The sequence below is a fragment of the Hydractinia symbiolongicarpus genome, chromosome 6 (genome assembly GCF_029227915.1).
Source record: "Hydractinia symbiolongicarpus strain clone_291-10 chromosome 6, HSymV2.1, whole genome shotgun sequence".
In the NCBI taxonomy this organism is placed as follows: Eukaryota; Metazoa; Cnidaria; class Hydrozoa; order Anthoathecata; family Hydractiniidae; genus Hydractinia; species Hydractinia symbiolongicarpus.
Genome location: NC_079880.1, coordinates 25,493,499 through 25,517,913, shown reverse-complemented (window position 1 = coordinate 25,517,913; position 24,415 = coordinate 25,493,499). Strand labels below are relative to the sequence as shown.

General features: G+C 34.3%; 1 protein-coding gene across 1 annotated transcript; it reads right to left on the bottom strand.

Annotated features, from left to right (window-relative positions):
• Positions 1-130: 130 nt before the first annotated feature.
• Positions 131-14,181, bottom strand: LOC130647808 (centromere-associated protein E-like). The gene is made up of 8 exons (XM_057453790.1): positions 13,698-14,181; positions 12,528-12,886; positions 11,041-11,368; positions 9,717-10,239; positions 6,145-8,378; positions 5,535-5,814; positions 4,072-4,815; positions 131-3,593 (listed from the first exon to the last, which is right to left on the bottom strand). The coding sequence occupies exons 1-8, from the start codon at positions 13,756-13,758 to the stop codon at positions 407-409; spliced, it is 7,716 nt and encodes a 2,571-aa protein (XP_057309773.1). The 5' UTR covers positions 13,759-14,181; the 3' UTR covers positions 131-406.
• Positions 14,182-24,415: the final 10,234 nt, after the last annotated feature.

Here is a 24,415-nt window from a genome sequence, read left to right as displayed (position 1 = left end):
TTTGACAATTTAGAATAATTTACAATGGTTTGAAAATATTCTCGTTTGCAGACATGAGTACTTTACCCGCGTGATAACCAATACACCAGAGGATTAACTTCCCAACAAATCCCTCATAAAAAAACACTACTTAATAGTAATATATTTATCAAAAAGTTCGAAAATTTACAAAACATAAAAGCAACACCTAGATTATTAAAATTTGTACAAAAAGTCATAAAATTTAATTTGAAGTTTTGTCATTCTGTTTTGTAAGAAGTCGAGTTTAGGAAAGCATCTAAAATTAGTTTGGTGGGTGCGTCATACTTAAGTAATATTCACGGCACAATCAAGTTTCTTACAGACATTTGCAGTCTCTTACACTGATTAACACAGGTTAATTCGAAAAACATTTTCCAGCACTGTCTTATAATGATTTTTCAAAATTTGCTTTGATTCGATTCACATATTCATTCCCAATGCCGACTTGTCCACTGGGAGACGCAGCTGCGACGTGCGACGTACCCCTATCGACGTCAGGAATATCCGTCGATCGTGGACGCATGTCAAACTTAAATATGCCGCCCGTGCGTTGTTGTTGTGGCGTCTTTGTTGGCGAAGAGACGTTGCTAAGTGTTGTTTTATTTGACGTGACGGCAGATTTCCACTTCGACTTTGCTGCTACGGTTCGATCCAATTCAAAGAATATATTTGATTTAATAGAAGATGATTGATTTTCTGGCTGTGGCTGGTTCCAACTTGCATCAGGTTTGCGACCATGTATCTCAATTAACGATCCATGTACTGTTTTTGATTTTACTAATGGTCCAGTTGCTAATTGGTTTTCCCTACGAGATGATAATGAACCGTCAAATGATTGATCTTTTTGAGGCAGATGTTCCATACTCATGGCTTTGCTCTGTTGATTTGTGTTAATTCTTTCCATCGAAGAAGCTTTGCTTGTTAGAATTGATTGAGTAATTCTATGGCTCTCTTGCGTCGGTGTACTAGTAGCAACTCCATTTTCTATAGGAGAGAAAGCCTCCATACCAAATCCAGCATCATGAATGTTATTTATTGATGCAGATTTTGGTTTGGTCCATCCAAAGTTATCTTTTTGCTGCGATGTTTCAAAAGGAACGTTATTCAGTTTGGTCCTTCCGAAGGTATCTCTTTGCTGCGATGTTTCAAAAGAAACGTTGATCGGTTTTGTTTGTACCGCAATTGCGTTACGTAACTCCAAATCTTGGTTTCGCTTGAAAAGATCATCAACATTTCTTCGTAACGTCATGTTCTCGCGACTAGACCGTTCGACTTCTTCAGCGTGTTTTCTTTTAATCTCCACCAAGCTTTGCGACAAGTTTCTGTTTTCGTCTAGTAGGTTTCGAACGCGGTCTGCTTGTGTTCGCAAATTGAAGTTCTCTGAACGTAATTGTGAATTCTCACCACGATGACTTTGTAATTCCTGGCGCTCGCTTAATAAGGCTTCCAAATCACTTTTTAGATTCTCGTTTTCTTCTTTTATACCTTTGAATGTTACCAGTTCCTTTCTCAATGCTGAAATTACTTCCTCGTGTCTTTGATATTCTGTTCGCTTAGCCTGCAGCATTTGGTCGAAGGATGTCTGCAGCCCTTCCTTCTCAGTTAGCAAGCGCTGTTTTTCTGCTTGGTGGAGATCGTTCTGCTGTTTCAGAATCTTCAAAGAATCTTCAGTGGATTTAATGTTTTCCAAAAGATTTTTTTTGGTACCCTCAATTTCATGCTTATTTTTTTCCAAGTAATTAATATGTGCTTTACTTTCATCTATTTCGTCCATTATTTCTTTGTTTCTTGCTTCTGCCAGATTTAACGTTGTTTGAAGTTGTATAATATCTTCTTTAAGGGCTTCAATTTCTGTATCTTTTTCATTTTTCGACGACTGTTCGAGATCCAGTTGGTGTTTCAACTCATTTACTTCCTGTAATTTTGACTTCAGCAACGTTATATCCTTTCCTCGTGAATCTTCTAATGCTTCCATTGTTGCTTTGATTTGAAGAAATTCTTGTGATTTATCATGCTCAATAAGTTTGATCTGTTCTTTAAAATCACTAATTGTTTCCAGCAATTTTTCTCTTTCAGCTGATTTGTCATATTCCAATTGCTCTATTTCTTGCTGCAGTTTGATGTTATTCTCCACTGCTGTTTTTAAATCTGAATCAGATGTTATCTGTTGGTAGGAGTTCTTTTCATTCACAATTTCCTTTTCATTAAGATCGCGTTTAAGATTAGATATTTGTGTCAATAACTCTTCATGGTCATTGTGTCTTTTCATCTTCTCCTCCTCCAATTCCTGCTCAACGACTTGCAGCTGCAAATTAACCTCGTGGTATTGTCCTTCAGTGTCATCTTTTTCTTTCTTCAGCCAGCTGATTTGTTTGACATACTCTGACAGCATTCTACTTTGCTCATCTAATTTTTCTCTCACATCTTCTCTCTCCAACAACAAACATTTTTCTGATTTTTCAAATACCTCTAATTCCTTTTTCTTATCAGACAGATTTTTCTGTATAATGTCCTTCTCGTTTCGCAACTTGTCTACGCGCGTTTTGGTCTCAATAAGCTCTGCTTGTAGCTTCACCACGTCATCCTGCAACTTTCCCTTTTCTTTTCTTTCCGTTACCAGAGTTTCTTCTTTTGAATTTAACGTCTTTTCGAGCCCTCTTAATCTTTCTTCAAAATAATCTTCTCTGGTCTTACATTCATGCAGCAATTCTTCAACATCTTCTTTATCTTTTGAGCACATTTCTTGTTCTTTCTTTTTGTTTTCTATTTCATCCTGCAGAATATGGATTTGATCTGTTAAGGATGTAATCCTTCTTTGCGATTCTTCTTGCTCACTTTGTAAGGCTATCTGTTGTTTTAACACCTCGTGTAATTTCCGATCCAATTCAATATTTTCTCGTCGGTATCTATCCAATTCCACATCCATTTCGTCAAAATCTAGCTGCCCTTGATCTAAAATAGCTTCCATTTCAGTAATAACTCGTCGTGCTTCATGAAGTTCTTGTAGTAAGCTTTGATTATCGCAACCCAGCTTTTCAGTGGCCATATCTAGTTCTCTTTGTGATGTTTGAAGTTGCCTTTCCAACTCGTTTTTCACGATATCTTTATTTTCTAATTCATTTTCTAATTTGGCAACATTCTCTTTGATCGTTCTCATCTCATCATTAATCTGCTTATTCGCGTGCAGCAATTCGCTATTTGATTTTTGTGTCTTCAGCAACAAGTTATCCAAATCGGATTGTTCATGTTCTAGCTTGGTCACCTTCTCACGACGAATTGTGTTTTCTTCGTTTGCAGTTTTTAATCTATCTTGTAAGCTGATTAATTCATGCATCAATCGTTTGTTTTCTTTGTTCATATCATCGTTTAATCGCTCTAATCGTAGGATATTCTCCTTTTCCTTCTCAAGCTCTTTAGTTAATTGTTGGACCTCAAAATTGGAAGCACTAATCTCTTTCATTATATTTGAAATTTGTTCATCGTTTCCATCAATGTTTTCTCTATATTTGTTTATTTTTTCATCTTTTGCTTTTAACTTTTGCTTTAGATCCCCAATTTTACTCTCCAAGTATCTAAAGACACCAACAGTATTGAAAATAAGCTCGCACTTTTATTTTGATTATTTTATCTTACAGGAAAAAGATTGATGAGATGTTTAGATCTTTCGAAACCTGTACCCTTGACGTTCATTTTAAATTTGATCTATGAAAGCTTGCGACAGCAGGGTATGGGATATTCCTGGGAATTTTTTATTATCAATCGGAGTTTTTTTTATCTCTACACTAAAATTTATGTACCACATCAAGACATCTCTCTTATGATCTAAGGTATTTTGAGATCTACAGATACAAGGTTACTTTAAATCTTAAAGTGCTAGTTTGGACATAAAACTTGTGGTCTAGATGTACAGGTCAAGAACTGCCTTAGATTACTCTGTAGAAATAATCAGTAGAATAAATAAAATATGTGAACTTGAATGTACTTGAATCGTAACTACAAGCAGATAGATATAATAAAAGAGATGATCTAAGGAAAAAGAAATTAACCTACTTTGTGTTATGAAGGGCTATGTCTTTTTCTGACTTCACCTCCTCCTGCTTCTGATGATTACTATGCAACTCCTTTCGTAAATTCTCATTTACTTTCAATAATTCAATATTTTCAGCTTCAGCATGAGTTATTTTTTGCAGCATTTCGTCCATTTCTGCCTCATTTTCTTTTACTTTGTATTCAAATATTTCCCTTTCTTGTTCTGTTGCATTCAACTGTTCTCTTTGCTTGTCAATGATCTTCATCTTCTGAAGTATTTCATCTTGAAGCGTTTTATTTTGACGTCTAGTATCTTCATGGATATATTCGTGTTTTTGTGCATTTTCTTTCCACGATTCTCTTTCTTTTTCTACAATATTAAAGTCAACTTTTAAATCCTGGATGGTATTCTGTTGCATTCCGATTTCATTTCTCATTTCTTCGATGTTGGATGTCAACGTCTGGCATTCTTTTTCTAATACTCCAACATGATGTTTCCAATGATTTATTTCTTGGTCAGCTTCTCCTAACCTTCTTTCTAAAGATGAAACTTCCTCATCTTTGTCTTTTATTTCGTTAGAAATCAAGTGATTCTCGCGCAGAACGGTATCAAAACTTCGTTCAATTTCTTTCATATCTTTCTTCATACCATACACTTGCGTTTCATACACTTCTGTAACATTTTGTTTGTTTTGAACGTCGCGTATCTTGCGTCGATTTTCGAGAATCTCATGCTCCAAACTTTCATTTTTAGCAACAACATTCCTAAGTAACAAAAAATACAAAAACATTACATCATGCTTACCACCAAGTATCATTTTATTTTGGCCTTCCATAGAGAAGACTTTTTTAAGAGCGGAGTTACTGCAGTGGTAGCGCAACCGATTTGTCATCAAGAGGTTACTGGTTTGAACTCTCGCCCATCCTCGGTATTTCGTGCATCCCTGTTCGTCTGTTTGCTTGAAGCAATAAAGTAACCTCACAGGGGTAACTGAAATGCAGCTGCGCAACCATTTTGAACACCCAACCTATGGATATTGTTATAGAGATCTAGCAAGCCTGACAAGTTAGGCCAGTTAGTTACAATGAGAAGAAGCAGCTGCTAGTATGAAATTTTCAAGTGCGCTAGCTGCCATATACTAACCTATGGAGAGAACGTGAGAAGCCTCGAAAACAACAAAAGCCTATTTGATTCCCAGCAACACAGCACTGAGACAAACCATTTGACTTTCTTTATCGCAGTATCTTTGTAAGTTCGTGATATTTTTTAATCAAAAGTTATGTTTGAGCTCCCCCTCCCTCCTCCCCCCCCCCCAAAAAAAAAACAATTCCAAATACAAGCTATCAACCTGAACTTAACTAAAAATATAAACGTTATAGCAAATATTAAAAATCATATAACATTGGATATTGGCTGTCATGGCGGGATTAATACGCTCAAAAGCGTTACTTATTCCGAAACATCACGTTATAAGAATATTCACCTGTATAGCTCGTCTGTTCTCACTTGTTTTCGTTTTGAAACTTTCAATTCTTCTTCAAGTGCGCTGATATCTAACTTCTTCTGCAGCAATTCTGTATTCAACTTTACAAGTTTCTTTCTTAAATTATCAGAACTTAAATTATTCAATTCTTTCGGCATTTTATCTAGTGTTTCTTGTCCTTGTTGATTGCGCGATGAGTTGTGAGAAGGTGGTCTAGTAATCACTCTATCACTGTTTGAAGAAAGTGGTCGTGACGAAAAAAGTTGTGGTGAATGACTGCCTAAATTCAAAAACAATATGCCATTAAAATTTGATTCGTATTGAGTTGTTTTGTGGCCAATAATTTAATATGCATTAACAGATGACCTGAAATTCTATTGCAATGAATACGCACTATAAAAATGAACACATAGCTTGAAGAAAAAAATAAATAAGAAAGTTCTTTGAGCCTTTCCTGTCGCAAAAATAAGAAAATAAGTAAAGTTATTTTCGGTTGAGCGCAACGATATAAAAAGTAAGCAGATTAAAGAAAGAGCAAATTAAAAAAAAAAAATAAAAATAAGCAAATAAACAGAAAGCATTTTGGTAAAATTAGTCAAACAAATTTAACCTGGAATTGGTGGGAGAGAAGATCGACGCTGATTGTTGGTTTTGGTTTGATTTGATGGTAATGGCTTTGGCAACTGCAATTGTTGCCTGCACTCCGGTTTTTTGATGACGTCCACTTGCAGCTCCAATTGCAGTGAAGATGCCTCGTCAACTTCTTGTTGAAATAATTGTAGCAAATCTTGCAATTCGATGATAATATTCTTTTTTTCTTCTAAGCGGTCAACTATATCGAGGTATTTCTCCTTACTTACGACATTTTCATCTTCAAATGAATAATCTATTACTTTTGATGGTGATAGTACATTTGATGGGCTTTTTAGTTGTCGCAGTCGATCCGAAATTGTTTGGTTTTCTAACTCCAGCTGCTGTATTTTCAAATCTTTATTTTTTATTTTTTCTTCATAAAGTTCAACTGAGTGAGACTTATTAGTAAGTTTTTCGTGACCCAATGTTTCAATGCTTTGTAAAGAACCTAGCCGCTTATCTTTTTCCAGCAACGCTTCTTCTAGAGCTTCAATTCTTTCCTTCTGGAACTGTTTATATTCACTCTCATCTGTAGATGTCTTCGATAATTCTGTAGTCTCTTTTAATTTTTCAATCCCTCTGCAAAGATTTTCAACTTCATTCTCCTTGGCAGCTTTCTCACTTTGCAGTTTTTGGCATCGAGCTTCTAGCTCATTTATGACAATATTCTTGTTTTGCAATTCTTGATTTAATGTTAAAGAGTATTCCTCGATTTCTCGAATTTGCAATACTTTCTGGTCTTCCTTCGCCCTCGCTGTTTCATCAAAATTAATATGCAACTCTTCAATAACCTTTTCTAAATTTTCAATTAGTTTATTTTTGTCACTTAAATCTTTTTGCACTCCATTTAGCTCTTCTTCGTGGTTGTTTGATAATTTATCCAACTCCCTTTGAAGTTCATCAACCAACTCTTCCAAATCCCCCACTAAATTGTCTTTATCTTTTAGATTCAGCTCCAACTGATTTAGATTGTGTTTCAAATCTGATATGTTAAAGTCTTTATCTTGCAGATCTTCCTGACAAGTTTCATAAGATTGCCTTAGCTGTGATAATTCATCAACAACATCGTGAAGGTCTTTTTCAAGTTGGTTAATTTGCCGATTCATGATTTGAATAGTGCCTTCTTTATTATTAATATCATTCTGCAATTTATTGATTAATATAGTTTTATTTGTTGATTCTATTTTCATGTTTTGATATTCTTTGATCTCCCTACCGCTTGTGTCGTCACTGTTTTTTAATTCATTCTTACAATTTGCACAAATGTTCTTTTTTATATCACTATTGAGAGGCTTTGCGTGATTTTTATTCAACTCTGAATGCTGACGCGGTCCATCTGGAAGACTGAATTCCAAATCTACTTTCCATTCGTCAACGCTTGAACAACATACGAAAGAATTTTCCTCAAACGACTTCAATTTATTTTTGTAGCTTTCGAGTTTATTTTTAGATTCAATCAATTCTTCTTTAAGTCTGTCACATTCAGTTTTGTATTTCTTCAATTCTCTCTCAACGTCATGAATCAACGGTTTTGTGTTTTCTGTTACACTCAGTTTTTCTTGTACAATTAATATTTCCTTTTGAAGGCGGTTCCGCTGGTTTTCGCAATTCTCATATTTTTTCTTTAGTTCTTTTAACTCTTTTTCAAATGCTATTTCGTTTGCGGTTGGTTTGTGTTCAAGTGTCGATAAACGGTCCTCGACTAAAACAAGTTCTTGCTGTACTTTGACCCGCTGATCGTTGCAGCTTTCGTTACTTTTTCGTAACGTTTCGATCGTGTTGTACGTTATTGCGATTTCTTGTTCCATCTCGCTTTGCGTTTTAACATGGGTTAAAATTTCGTTTTCGAGTTTTTTCTCTCGAGTAACTTGTTCTTCATGACGAAGTTCTAGTTTTTTCGAGTAATCTAACGAGTCTTGCAACTCTTTTTGTAATTCCTTTAACTGTCTTTTATATCTTTCTTCTGTTTGGGTGAGTAAGTCAATCATGGCCTTTGATTCTGAGATATCATCTTTGTACCGCTTTTCTTTTTCTACATACTCTCGACACATCTTTTCTGATTCAATCAATTCTTTGTTTAATTTTTCAAAATCTCTGTTTCGGAGTTCATCTTCATATACCAGAGCGTCTGATTTCATATTAGCCATTTTAATTTCATTTCTCAAAGACGACACCTCCTGCTGCAAGTTTGCAATTTCTTCTTCCAAATTTCTAGAAAGTAAATATTTAAAAAAAATTATTGTGTTATTTACGCTTGATTAGTTTAGCATCAGTCAGATTTTCAGGTTGATAATATTGGAGCTCATCAAACTTAGAAGTCATGAAAAAACACATGTTTTTAAATTTCTAGCAAAATAACCTCTTTAGACACAACTCAAAGTGTTTGTTCCATGTCTCAAATATTATTGCGATTGCCCACTATTGAAATCGTAAAGTTTTTTATTCCCAACATATTTACTGCTGCCCGTATTTTTTGTTCAACTTTCGCGATTGTTTGGCTTTATAAAACATAGCAGCAAATAAGAAAACCGCAGCAATAACTCCTCTCATTACTACAGACGAGAATGATGGACATTATAACAGTAGCGTTCATTTTGAGGGAAATATTTTTATTTACCGCCCGCAGAGTGAAATTTTTAGCACGACAGTATCATTTACGCCCGATGCGAAGCGGAGGGTGTAAATGATACTGTCGTTATCTCGTTATTTTGTTTTCTTTTTATCTTGTTATTTTGTTATCTTGTTGTCTCGTTAAATTCAACGTAAGTCGCATTTTCAGGAGTTTATCCAAAGGGAAATTTTCGACGTGAATAAAACATTCATCCAACAAAACATACAATCACGCATTTTGAAGATTTTATAGAATTGATGAAATTAAAAATGAAAAATTAAAGTTAGTAACTTTTTACTTTTATTAAAAAGAAAACAGGAAGAAAAATTGGTTTATTTATCATCATCACAACAGGTAGAGGTGCACTAAACCTTTTCGAAAGTAATCGAATGTGTTTATTAAAATCAAAGTTCACAAAAAAAAATGATGAATTACGAAAGCCTTGTATATATTTATGTACAAGTTGTTAAGTTTTGAATATAAATATTTTATAAACATGTGACTAATCTTACATTTCAAATGTAACCAATCAATTCGGTGTAGTTTGTTTGCAAACATTTTTTGGTAACTCCATCTTTCTCATGCGTCATCATAATATCATATAACAGGCGCCAGCTGTTTTTATATGCTTATTTACAATTTTTTTCTTTTTTGACGTTGAAAAGGAAAGAATGGTGCGACCTAATTCAGGTGAAATGAATGTTTAAAATTTTGTGAAATATACATGTACTACGTGAGGTTGACAACACCACACAACGACAAAGGCATGGGTATGGTCCTAATTCATCAACTGAGTTTTACACCTGTTGAAGTTTCAAGGGCGGTTATAACGTAAAAATAAATGCCAGTGAGAACTTATTTCATGATGCACCAATTAAACTTTCGTTTAAGTAAGCGAGCAAACAACCAAGAAACAAAAGAAATCACACGGTCGTTACCTGCAAGTGATTTCTTTTTCATCCAATTCCTTCCTGTCTTCATCATGATGCAAATGGGATTCCTTTAAACGTCTCTCCATCGTTTGGATAAAATTATCCTTTCCCTCGCAATCTCGATTTAAGTGCTCGCACCTTATTGTCAGTTTTTGATTATCTTCCCTACACATTTTCATCTCCTGTTCAAAACTCTCTAACGACTTTCTGAGTTGGTCCTCTTTTGCTTCTCTTTGTTGACATTCGAATTGTAACTTTTTATATTCAAACTGCAAACTCTCGTGTTTTTGTCGAGTTTCAGCAAGCATTTCTTGTGCTTCATGCAAAGTTTCATTGACGTCCTTGTATTGTGATAACTGGTTAATCTTCAAACATAATTCACCATTTATTTTTGATAACTTTTTAATGGCATATTCATGTTTCTGCAGATTGTGTCTTTGTTGTTGATTGATCTGACGTTGTTGTTCAAGTTTTTCCGCATACGATTCGATCTCCTTTTCTTGTTGGCTCAATTTTTTGGTATCATCAGCTAAATTAAGAATATGGTCCGTTCTATTACGTTTATAAACTTAAAATTTCATGTGATAGATTCTTTTAAAAAAGACATTAAAAATATATATGAACAGACTAGGCAAATTGAATGGGAAGGATCCTTTACATGCCATTTCAATTAGATAGTAACACGCGTGTTTTTTCTAAGCCAGTACGTGACTCATGACCAGGTACTTAAGTAGCTGATAGAATGCTCTTAAATTGATAAAAAGATTGATAACATTTGCAACAAAGGTGGAACAGTTCAGGAGATTATTTAGAACGCCTGATACAAATGTGTCGAATTTACCCGCAACTAATTTTTACTAAAAGTTAAAGCTTTACATAAGACCCATACAACAAAAAAAATATTTGGCTTACAATCAGAAAATGAAAAGCAAGTATTTTACGAATAGGCATAAACAGTTATCTAAGTTGATCCTTTGAGCTCAATTTTAACCTTAAAACCTAATTGTTGCTTCTATCTATCCATTTACCTATCCAGTATCGTTTTTACTAAAGTTGCAATCTTGTACATTTAGCACGTGTACAGGGAGTTAAAAAAGGTCAAGAGGACTTAAAAAAAAACAAAAAAAAACAACATCTTAAAAAACAACGCAATAACTTCAAAGGATAAAAGTATGGAAAGTTCACGTTAATTGTAGAAAAGAATTTATATTTTGTACATCATGCTTGTGGAAGTGATGGATAAAAAAGACAAATATATATAATATATATAATAATAATATAATAAGATCCAATCTTTTTATCCTTTAAACACACGCAATCAATCCCTTACCTAAAAGCTTCAAATACTGATTCTCTTCAGACAAACATTTTAACTGTTTTTCCAGCTGAGGTATAGCATTGCCTTCATATTGTACTCTCTTTTCCAGATCGTTGTTTTCAGCTACTAGTTGTCTTCTTTGTAGCTCAGTTTCGCGCAATTCATCTTTAAGTCGTTCAATTTCCTTAACGAATAATTTTCCATTCTCTGTCAGCTTCCGTATGATTTTCCCTTTCTGGATACTATCAACTTTAAAGCGTTTTCCTTCTTCTTCGTACTTTCGAAAATCTTCTTTAATTTTCTGTAGATCTGCAGTTAATCCTTGCTTTTCATGATCGACCTAAATAAAATAAAAAACCTGACGAAATAAGCATTACTGGCTAAAGAAACACATAGTCATATGGACAGAAAGCTGTTATTGTCACTGGCTTTAAGAAATAAAATTTTGCGAAAGAAAAACTTTTGCGGTAATTTAACCTCATTTTCTGCGAAAGTTTCCGCAACACAAACCTAAGTTGCTTAAAGGGGCTACGAAACAGCTGTTGGTTTTCGAATTTAGTGACTTTACGAAAGTCAAGCTAATGGCGATTAAAAATTTTATGATTACTGAGGACAAAAACAACATCTTAAATCATTTAAAATAGCCGAATATAACTAAAAATAACAGAAGAGTTTCCTACATATATTGGATATCCATTCCATATAAGCAGTTACCTTGCTTTTAACAGAAGTTTTCTAATTAAAAAAGGGTCAATTTTTTGAACTACCTAGCTATCAAAATTTCAAAGGATATAGTCCTTTGAAATTTTGAATAGAAACTTAAGAGTTTATTGCACATAAAGCCAGTCGAAGCAACAACATTTCGTCTCTACAGAATCTCAAACAATCTCGCAAAAATTTATTTGTGCTAAAAATATTACAATTCATAGTAAAATTTTAGTCAAAATATCGCTTAATAATTTAGTACCAAATTTTAATTTTTAGTTTTAAAATCGACAACCGCAAAAATTTGTTATAATTTTTTTTGAATGTGAAGATTGCTTGGCTTTAGCATCGCACCTTAACCGCTGAAGCTTTCGCAGACAATACTCGAATACATACTTTTATGCTCAAATCGACAGTCTTAAAAAATCTCGCTAGCATTAGCTAGCTTTTGCGAATCACCATAAGTTAACCTCCACGAATTCTATTTTATCTAAGCATAAAACTGAAACTGAAATATATAGATTATTCTTGTGAACTTTTCTTTTGCTTTTAAAATAGGCGCAGCTCAAAATGTTTATAGGCAATGTTTACGAAATTATTTGTTGTAAAAAGAAGTCGTCTGCTGCTGCAAAGGCTTGAAAGTGGTCTCGTCTAAGCTTCCAAAAAATGCCAAAGTACAGGCGTATGCGTTTGAAGATATAAACGTGTTATTGGAAAGCAGCCCTAAGTGAAAACCAGTCCTTAAAACTTTTACATCGACAATACAGTAAAACAAATAAATAAATTAAAGTTACCTGAGAAAAATATTGCATTAGGGCAGACCGAAACGTATCTTCCATCCCTGTGAACTGCTCTCCGAAAAAATCAACCAGACCTGGATTAAATTCTTGATGACAATGCAAATTCTCCGTTGGAAAAAAACGAGAGTGTTGTGCTTGACTGCGCGGCGAAAAATCGGGTGAGCTAGATTCGTACCCGTTTTGGTATAATCCGGGTTCGAGAAGATCTGGTTGATACAACAGTGGACAAAAGTTTTGATCTTGTGGAAGACTTGCAAATGGTGTGTAATCAGTTGGACATATATTTTGTGCTTGTTGCTGTAAGCGGAGCACTTGTTCAGTTAGGTCATAATCTGGAAGATCATCATCATTACCTATGTAAAAAAGAATTGGATAGACAAGAAGCATAATACAGTATAGAAGAGCAGGTTTGCCTGTTAGGTACCATTCAGTAACTACGTAACGCCTGAAGGGTGGGGAGTATGATCGTTTTTGTTACGAACGATGCGTTACAAGAGGTGTGAGGGAAAGGGGGTGGGGTTTTGGGTAAAAAATGGAAAATTTTGGCGTTACGTAATTATTGAATGGTCCCTTATTAACACTTATTTACTAGTCGTTGAATTCGCGTGCTGCAGAAAAACCACATTTTGACCAGCCACACAGTGCAACCACATTTTGACAATTACTCTTATCATTCGTGAAATTGGTTCCCGTTAACTTAAACAACAAAGTGACACGAGAGATGTGGAACAACAAATGTTGCAGAGATCGAATTTTAATCAAGAGGAAAATTTTCACAGAATACAGCTGTCTCTCTGATCACACTGCACTGGATCGTTACAAATGTTAAAATTAAAAATCTAAAAATTCTAACGTTTATTCGAAGGTTTCCCCATGTCTTATTATTATTATTCCCAAACGCCGAATCCTTAGCTACATCCAAAATATACTTATGCACTTTTGTCCGAAACTACGCTTTTTGCATTATCTTTTAATTCGAACATGGAAGCGCTCGAAAACTTTGTTCGAATGAACATATATTCGAACTTAGCAGCTGTAAACAGAAGAGTCACAAATAGATCAATTTTTAAAAGGGGCTGGCTTATTAAGACACAAGATTACATCTTCATTCACAGTCGGCGTCATAATAACAAAACTTCAGAATGTTTTTCTACAAAATCTTACCTTGCCGCCATATTTCTTCTTCAGCTCTCCTTCGGCTTTCTTTACTGCAATATGACATCATACGCAAAGGTTTGTTCGAATTCACGAAGTATGAAAATTATTCGAACAAATTAAGTGCACTCATCCGGAGTGCTTATTTTTCTTCTTTACCATCTAATGTCTTTCTAATTTACTGGTCGCATCTTTTCTCTTCTTTTCTTTTCTTCTTCTTTATTTTTTTTCTTCACTTTCTTCCTAATCAACTTAATTTCAACACTGAAACTTAATTCTGTTGTTTTTATTTCTTTACCACAGAATAATTTGTTTCAAATACGAAATCAAACTAGTTCAAACAAGATTGACGACCTCTGTCTCTCAAAAGACACAACAGATTTCTTCCTCAATCATCAAGCCATGTTCAGATATTTGAAAAATAACCTTTTTCTCTACTGCTAAAAGAAGCTTGCATGAAAACAGGAAGCATTTTCAAAACATCAACGCTTCACCTGTTCATATAGAGTCTTTCAAGACATACAGGTGAAGCGCGCAGATTTTTTCTATGCTTTCTATATAAAGGTATATGTATTTATTTCGAACATACTGTCAGTATACAACTCGTGCTCAGGCTTATATACTACAGGTAGGAAGAAGCCTGGTGGCGATATTACTTTCTTTTCCGCCAGTTAAATTTGTAGCCTAGAAAAATAGACTTGTGACTCAAGAGCGCGTGATGACGATGGACAAAAAAGCTCTGTTATTACTTGGACTTCAGTTTTTTTTTTGTATTAATAATCCTTAGCTCGAAAAATTCACGCAAGTAGCTTATCATTGTATCAGGCTAGTCGGTCTTCCCTGGAAGAATTCACGGGGTCGCTCGTCCTTTGTACATGGTATTTCGTGTTCTGTAACATGAAGTTTTTCATGCGGATAGACAGAATACGACTGTTATTAATATGAAGACAACTAAATTATTTTAATATCAGTAATTTAAGCGAATCCAATATTCATATAATTCGAGAGAATTATATTTGCGAATAGACAATTTTAAATATTTCGCGTAAATAAGAACGCGTTTTGAAATACTTACCAAAACGGATATATTAATATTCACGAATGACTATAAGAAAACCTTTTTCTCAATAAAACATAAACACGAAAATAGTTTTATATTAATTATTTATGATGTTGGTGTCCGCAGTTTATTTTCTTGTTCGTGTGTATGTAACTACACTCTGTTTCACGCTAAAATAAAATTTTACGAATTACAGGTATTTGAGTTTTTTTTGAGAACGTTAATTTTTGCCAATTGCATCTTAAGTATCATAATAAAATACATAATTTCAAAAAATTTGGGGCTGCGAAAAGTGCGAAGAAAAACACTCGCGAGAATAACTTATATATAAGATTTGAAAAATATAGTCACTGACCCGTAGAAAAATCCACGGATTCGCCCGTCCATTCTATACCACATACGTGAGTATCGCTACTTGCAGTACCATTTTACATGACAGACAGATATACACGTGTATTATAATATATATTCAGATTTTGTCTGCAAAAGAAAATTTCGCAACAACGTTTTTGTGTTCTGACAGAAAATAATAATAAATAAAGTTATTTTTGTTTGAGGTACGAATTAGAAAATAACGGATTAATATTTTTAGGATGCATGCGTTAACTCTTGATCGCTATGCAAGTATCTTTCTAAGTTTCAAGGGAAATTTGACGGTGCAAAGTTAAAACACAAACAGTTTGTAAATCAATGATTTAGAAAATTTCTGCATGTGGTAATTTCCGACATTAACGTATTTGATGGATAAAGAAAGAGAAGGGGAAACTTCCTTTTGTATTTCTTTTCGAGTGAATGGGTTTTCGTTACAATTAACTTCAATCGATGTATAAAAAATATATGTTTCACAAGAAGAACTAAATTTTATGCAATAAAGTACAAGAGCATAGACTCAAAACAAAAGAATACTCGGTATAGAAGTGGACTTAGGGCTGCGTTGTGTCAATTCCTCGTTGACCTAAGTTACTTCCCCTCTTGATGTATAACATAACGGAACATCATCATTCAAATCCTTTTCATCATAGGCGAACTTTGTAGATTCACAAAAGTTGATACTCTAGCAGGCGTTGTATTAGTTTTTAGAAACCAATTATTAATAGTCGGACCATGACGGGCCATGACGGGCCAACAAAGAACGTCAGAATTCAGATCCCGTCACTTACTCATGCGTTTACTAAATAAATACCATGAATTGTTGTGGATCTACAACTGATTACCAGAATAAACAACATTCCCTACTGGAAGAAATTCAGTTCAAGTTAAAGAGACAGAGAATATTACCGCAACATAAAGTTTTTCTGCTTTAAAAATAATGTAATTTACATTTACATGGTCACACTGTCTACATACACATCTACGCGGTCACACATTCTATATCATACATATTGTAAGCGAAACTGAAGCACAGTCCGTTGTAGCAAATAACATCAGTGAAGGTTCGTGTACCATCGTTGTTACAGAAAGCCGGCAAAACATTCAGTTCTGGCTTATTCTTTTTTTTCTTGTTCTTTCTTTTCATTTTCAACGATTTTCTGCGTTTACCAATAATCTTCCTTAGCTCTCTGAGGACTATCTGGTTCTTTCTTAAATATAGCGGTAGATTCTTTCTTCGAAGTCTTCTGGTGATTAGACCAAGATGGATGATCGATTGGTCATTATTAATTTCTCCTTGTTCCAAATTATTTGGTTTTGCAGCTTCTGGTTTGACATCACCTTTGGAGCATTCAATCAGATAAAAGAAAGAAATGATGGCTGTTGAAATTAAAACAAGTTTCATGTTTCACTGTTGACCATAACAGAAACAAAAATGTCTGAATCGGTCAAGGAATTGGTGAAATCTCTTTTTCTGTTGTTAAATTTAAATCTTTTTATTTCAAAATTGTATTTACTCAAATACTTTCTAAGGTTTAGACTCTCCTCCCTCGTAGCTTACATGAAATGCTCATCTCCGTAGGCAAATTTATTTTCCTAAACGAAGCTCTCCATAGAATGTTTGAGTTGCGATAGTATATAGGTTTTGCTAACACCGAGTTTACATTGCCGATTCAGCAAATATTTATTTGGTTCAAATCAAAATTTATGATTTTGTTTAACTGAACAAATAATTCAAATTTTAATCATATAATTTCAATTCACATGGAAACCGCACAACCGCATTTATTTTAAGAATTTTTTTTTTATATGTAATATAGGATTTATTCCAGTGAACGTCTGGGACCTGAATGTATTTAGTACAACCGCCTGGTATAAGATCACTTTCAACTTTCATGCCCTTCAATGACACTCTAACCTTATTGGTCATATGAGCTTCAAAGGTGTCTCACACAAAAAGCCTTTTTCGAAATAAGAACGACCTGATTATTTCCTTTCACCACTCCATTGTAGGCTGCTTATTCATTTATCCAACCATTAGAAGATGATGCCACGACACATTTTGTTTTGAATTCTTTATTCAATGCACTTGATTCCCGTTTGGTAAGACAATGAATGAATTCAGATTTGTATTATCTGCTTTTGCGGTGAGGCATACACTGACTTTTTTGTGGCCAATAGTTTTCAGTAGTCTAACAAGAACGAAGATCTTCCTTAATTTTGCCGATTATGCTTACCTACACGAGAGAGAATTTCTTTTCATGAATTTCTTACAACATTGCGTTTAAAGTGCGCTAGAGTGGGGACTCGAACCTGAAACATTATGATTACAAGCCAAATGCGCTACCACTACACCATCTCCGCAGTTCATCACAAAACTAAAAAGACTTACTGAAAGTTTCCATTCACTGTATGAGGATTAATATAGCAAAAACAAAAGTAGAAAAAAGGCGTACACATTTGGGAATGATTTGTTTCTCTATTGTCCTTATCTGTAGGATATTTATAATATGCTTGGTTATATTTTTTTAATAAACGCCTCTCTTGGGAGCGTCAAGATTGGGCGTTAATTATATGGCAGCGTTTATTTAATTTTTCGATGCATGGGTGGCGACAATTAGAGAAGGCGGTAAAAAGAATGGGGCGTTTATTAGAGAATTCACGGTACTGGTGGAACACAAAATTAACTTTCTCACAACTTTGTAATTACACTACATAAAAATTTAGGTTAAATATTTAGAACTGTGCTATAGAATTACATTCACAATTTCATTGGGCTAAATAAAACATTTCGTAAATTAATATTTTTTGCTTTTAATGTTTCCCGTAAACGCATCTTTGTGAAAATTATCGGTTCATCAGCGTTGTCTCTAAAATTTGCAAAAATTCAGAAACTCGGGTACTATGATACTATTGAAAGAAAGTTTTGGCTTTACTTCATTAAAAACATGTCATACAGTATACTCTCGATAAGTGGGACACTCAAGGGACCGAACAAAAGTGTACTACTTAGCGGGCGTCCTACTTATCCAAAGTTTCTCCAAAGGGCTAGCTCCATCTTGACCATTATCCTCCTCGTCTTGCATTTCCTCGACCTCATTTCCCAGAATATCCGACAAGATCTCTTCATCCGACATCAAACCTTGAGTTACAGGAACTGCGTCATCGAAAGAGGCGACATCTTTAGCAGACAAATATTTGAAATTTTCATCCAATCTGCTCAGTTGACGGATGGTATCATTCAGCTCGCGAAACGGATCGTCGGATGATAGCGTGTTTTCATCGATCTCAGTAAATCCAGCTTTTTTGAAGCAGTTTTGAACGGTTTTCTCTGTTACCTCATCCCAAGTCAACACCAGCATCTTCATTGCATCCAACAGAGAAATTTGAGGGATTCCATGTTTAAGAGCAACAGATGTAAGACTTTTGCCTTTATCAATTTCCTTGAGTATAACATACTTTTTGGTTATCGGTGTAGATTTCAGCTTCCTTTTTTGACCTAGCTGAGGCATGACTGCACACGTGAAGAAACAACCAATATGTAGATTTGTTGACAAGTCGACAAGTTTTTGATTAAAATCAATGCAATGTCTTCTGTTTCAAAAAAAATATATGAAGTCATTCCATTGCATCCGAAGTTTTTGCCTCAAGGGACCGAGAAAAGTGTACTACATAGCGGGTGTCCTAGTTATCCGGTGTATCACTTATCGAGATTATACTGTACTAGGTTTTAAATGATTTTTTTAATTATACTGAAGCTATAGGACTTTTGATTTCAATGAAACCATGGTTTTTTTAACCACTGACACAAAAATGGCTACAGGGAACTAATCAGTTTGAAATTATTTGTAAACTTTTGATAATGTAATGTTAAGTCTTGATAAAAAAAGAAAAAATGGCGCATGCAAGACGTGTTATGTGTTTCTCTTGTGTTTATTTTTATTCTATATCAATCTGTTAGTGGTTTAATTAATTCAAGTGTTACAACGAAATATTCTAGTTCGTTAAAGAGAGAAAATAGTTTAATGTTGCTGTTGCTGAGAAATGGAAACAGAGGTTTTAGATTAAAAATACCTTACATGTCTCGGAAATGTTTAGTTTTTATGCTGCTTATTATGTGTGGAGATGTGGAAACATGTCCTGGACCCGATGCTATGGGAGAATTTAATAACATGAATGGTATTAAAGTCGTCCACCAAAATATAAGAGGGTTATTAAACAACATTGGAAGTTTATCGCTATTTTTGGAAAAATATAAACATATCGACATAGTTACGTTATCGGAAACGCACATAACTCCAGACGGTTGGAATGATAATTTTATACTTTATGATTTTCCGGGTTATACATTTGTTCAAAGATGTCAAAAAAATGGAACGGGTGGTGGTGTAGGAATGTATATTTCAAACAACCTGAAATGGAAAGAGTTAGAAATACGACAGTGATAAACTGGAAACAATTTGGATCGAAATTTTTATCAAAAAAGAAAATATAAGCACTATGTATAGACCCCCGGATACATTAAAATATCTACCCACAGATTTTAACGCAAATTTTGAGAAGGTTCTAATTACGGCAAGCAAATGTTGTTAAGAGATAATTCTCCTTGGGGATATAAACGTTAATTTTCTCGTTAAATCAGACAACAAAGAACTAAAAAATATCATTGCAAGAAATGATTTAAAACAATAACGAGTCCTACAATCAAGCACTTTGACAGATGTAGTGTTATCTAGTAACGATAAAAACAATTCAAAAACCATAACAGCTGCTTTAAGCATGGATGATCATGATCTTATTGGTTGTATACGAAAACTAAATCATAATCGTTTCAGCCCTAGAACCATAATACAGTTGAACTCATGTAATTCGACTCTTCAGGGGGTCTCACGATTTGGTCAAATTACATGAGTTGTCGAATTATAGGATTTCAACCTTTTTTTTTGGCCAAATTTGAGAAAAATAAAATATGGATTTTTAGAAAAATAAAATATGGATGCTCTGCGTAAGATATTGTGCATTGGCTAACTCGTAGGCATTGAAAATATCCTTCAGTTCGTATCTGGCTGGAATAGTTGGCAAGGTGGTTTCTTCCCATGGTGCAGTCATCTCTTTGGTTACTTTTGATGATTCACCAGAAACCTCCTTGAAGGTAATACCGTGTCTAAATAAGATGAAATTTTACTGTACATACGATGAAGGCAAATCTGAAACCAACCGTGGAAGTTATTGCAAATGTAATAGAAATCGTGATTCAAAACTTTCGGACGTCAACTTTCCCAAGTGCAACAAAACTAACTTATCGAGTTCGATCCTCGCTTCGTTTCGATCTATCAACCCGTTAACTCGATCCGCTATTTTTGTAACACTTTGGAAGTTGATGTCCAAACATTTTAAATCACAACTTCTAATAAGGGAAGTTTCATTACCTCTCTTTCCAACCTATCAACCATCCATATAATGCTGTAAAATCCTTGTAGTTGAGTGCTTTTGCAAATTCTTGCGCTTTTTTCACTAGAATAGGACCATTGATTGGAATGTTGTGACCACGCATTGATTTAAGCCACTTCAACAAGACTTCATTCAACATATCGTAAGTTCCTGTTTTGACACGCTGACGTTTTAATGACGAATTTTCAAACGAATCAAAGATCTTTTGTTTGTTTTTCTTCCAGGTAGAAATGGTATTGCCGGGAACGTTAAAATGTTCTGCCACATATTTACGCGGCCTACCCTTTTCTAGCTCTTTTAACGCATCATATTTAATTTTTAAAGTAACTTCATTGTGCTTTCTTTTAGTTGTCATTTTGTCTTGTTTGTATCATCAGCTGCGCCAGTACTCGAAACAAAAATTTGAAACGTAAACAAACATTCGAATTTTATGATTCGATTTTAAAAAAATTCCAAAGTCGAATTACATGATGAAAAACACGACCAGGGCACCGAAGAATCTGGTCGATTTACATGATTTGTCGAATTATGAGAGGTCGGATTTATAGGTTGTAAGGGTTTCATAGTAAATTCTGAAGGGACCGAAGAATTTAGTCGATTTACATGATTTGTCGATTTATGGGAGGTCGATTTACATGAGTTCAACTGTATGCAGAAATTATAGACTGTATGATCCAAATGCACTGAAAGCAGATCTTTCGTCATGCGATTTCGTACCTTTGCATCAAACGAAAGATGTAAACAACGCTTGTAAATACTTGAGAAGCATTTTCACAACGTTATTTAACAAACATGCACCCATTTTAACAAAGCGAATCAAGGGTTCTTTATGCCCGTGGTTGTAAGCGGATATTAAGAAGAATATGAATGTGCGTGATCAACTTCTGTGTAAATTCCGGAAATCGAAAAGTTCTACCGATTGGGATTTTTTCAAACAGCTAAGAAACACTTGTACATACCAAGTACGAAAAGCGAAAAAAGATTACCATCAAAATTTTTTCCGAGAAAGAGTACCTGTATACCTAATTCATCTATTCCTTCTATAACAGGAGAACACGTCAAAGAAGATACTACTTCAAACTCGAACACTTTTTTTGACACAGTAGCAGGCAAACTGAAAAAAATGGGGTTTCCGTTGAAAGAATTTGTATAGAGTGTTCCGCATCCAAGTAATATTAAAACAAAAACTGTTTTTGCCTTTGAGTTTGTTTCGAATTTATTCGTACAGAAAGAGTTAAAAAATCTGTAACGTAAAAAAGCTACCGGTGTAACGGGGAATTAGAACTTCAAGGAATTAAAACTCATGAGTCCTAAATCCCTGGGGTTTTTGACTTGGGGAGTCTTAATACCCTAATAGATTAGGAATCCATTGGGGAATTAGAACTCCACCAGAAATACGACTCATTGTGATAATGAAATCATATTTCACTAGTGAATTAAAACTTTTGTTTTGAAATTGATCATTCGAACTCCGAACTCAAGTTATTCGAAATTATATTTTAAAATTTTATTCACGTCGTTACAAAACCAGAACAAAATAATGCCATCTTAACGAAAACATTATGATTTTTCATCAATTGAAAATTTTATTAGAGATAAGAGAGGCTATCCTGAAAATATAACTTCAGGAGAGTTACGTATTTACAAACATATTTCTCTCTCTATTTTTTTGTATATTCTTTTCGTAATTTTTTTATTTAAAACGATGGTCTCCCTTGAGTTGACTTTTATTTATGGATGGATGTAGTCGCATAGACTGCCAAAACAAATTTTTCAAGCAAAATTACTTCGTAAAATTTGTCTGTATCTGGATTAACTTCGAGTTTGAAACTTTTTTGGAAATTTCACGCGAATAAACCTTTGCGTTGGACTTGAAAAAAATATTGAAAAGAAAGCGAAAGTTCTTTCTCGTGAAGTTTACTTTCATTTAAATATACATAACTGAAAATATTCCATTCCATTTAGCTTGTAAAAGATTTAGCCTGGTAAACGGACAGCTCATGTACAAAACAGATCACAGGGTTATTGTCGAGAAAAAGAGTCAGTTGGAAATTATGAAAGACATTCATAAAGGTAAAGGAGTTATTACAATAAAATTATATAAATCGGACATTTGTAAGCAGTGTTTATTTTTGTGTGTTTATTTGTGTGTATGTATACACACAAATACGGGTTTGGGTAACTTTTTAAGGTATCGGAGAAAGCTCGCACGCCAAGCTATGTCTTCGCATTATGGAAGAGATTCTACCTACAAATTTTTTGCTCGATTTTTTTGGTATTCAATATACAATGATGTAGCGGAGTTTGTGAAAACGTGTATACCCTGTCAAAAAGCAAAGTGAGTTTTAATACTTAAAAGAAGAAGAAAAAAACATTTTGATATTTAAAGATGCCTGGCTTAACGATAACATAATGCACGACGCCAAAAAACTTATATGCAAAGCTTTAGGCAAAATAGACCGCTTCCAGTCAGTGCTCAATTCACAAAAGAAAACAAATTATCCATTCAGAGCAGTTAGTAACGAACACACACAGTTGCTACATGACGGAAAGCAACATTGGCTACTCCCCTCTTGTTCCTGTGACCGTGTTCAAATTTGCTCCACCTAGAACAACAAAGCTGGTCTGTATACTTTGAGGAGTTTAAACGCACTCTATCGAAAATTTAAAGAAACCTCAACTAGAAAACTTACAATGTCATTTCTTCCTGTTCAAAAGCAAGAAGACGATTTCAACTGTGGTGTATTGAAGCTCGATTTGATGTGCAGCAGATGAGAAGCCATCTCATTTCGTGTTTAGTGGAGAAAGAACTGCGGCCGTTTCCAAAAGTACAACGAAATAATGTACCTTGAGCGAAATAACTTTCAATGGAACCATTTTTGGAATTTGTTGAAATATTATCATTTCCATTGTTAATATTATTTTTAAAACACATTTTTATATTTTTATACTTCTGTATGTATGCATACATACACCCAATACTAATATTGTATAAACATTTTGATATACAATTTATTTGTAATTTTGTTTGATTTCTTTTAAAAAATGATTTTTCTTTAAAAAGATTTTTTGATTCATTAACTTTACAAACCATTACCTTGGAGTCTTGATTCACCGATGCATTCCTGAATCACTAGGGAATTAAAACTGCCTAAGTCTTAAAACACTAGGAAAAAATGACGGCAAATCCTAATTCACTAGGGAATTATGACTTTGAAGTCTTAATTCCCTGCTTCCTAATTCCCCATGACACCGGCATAGATGATTTGTTGAAGAATTGTAGGGAGAAATAGCATAACCTTTACAACACATCATCAACCTTTCCCTAAAAACAGCAACTGTACCCAAAGATTGGAAAACTGTGCAAATAACTCCAGTACACAAAAGTGGAAACGTTACTGATGCAAATAATTATAGACCTATATCTATTCTCCCTGTTGTTTTTAAAATACTAGAAAAGGCTGTTCAACACCAACTTATTGACTACCTGGAAGAAAATAACTTCCTTACAGATAAACAGTTCGGTTACAGGAGAAAGCGTTCAACGGAGCTAGCGACCACTTTATTTATTAGCAACATCAGAAAAGCGGGCGACAAAGCACTATTATCAGCCGTTTTTATTGATTTATCTAAGTCGTTTGATACGTTGGATCATGACAAGTTATTATGGAAATTGGAAAATCATGGAATAAAAGGACTTGCTCTAAAATGGTTTGCTAACTACCTGTTTGGACGTCATCAAGTAGTCAAATTTCACAATGAAATGTCAGACCAGTTGCCACTGTTGCGGCGTTCCGCAAGGATCAATACTGGGACCAATTTTGTTCCTTATATTTTTTAATGACTT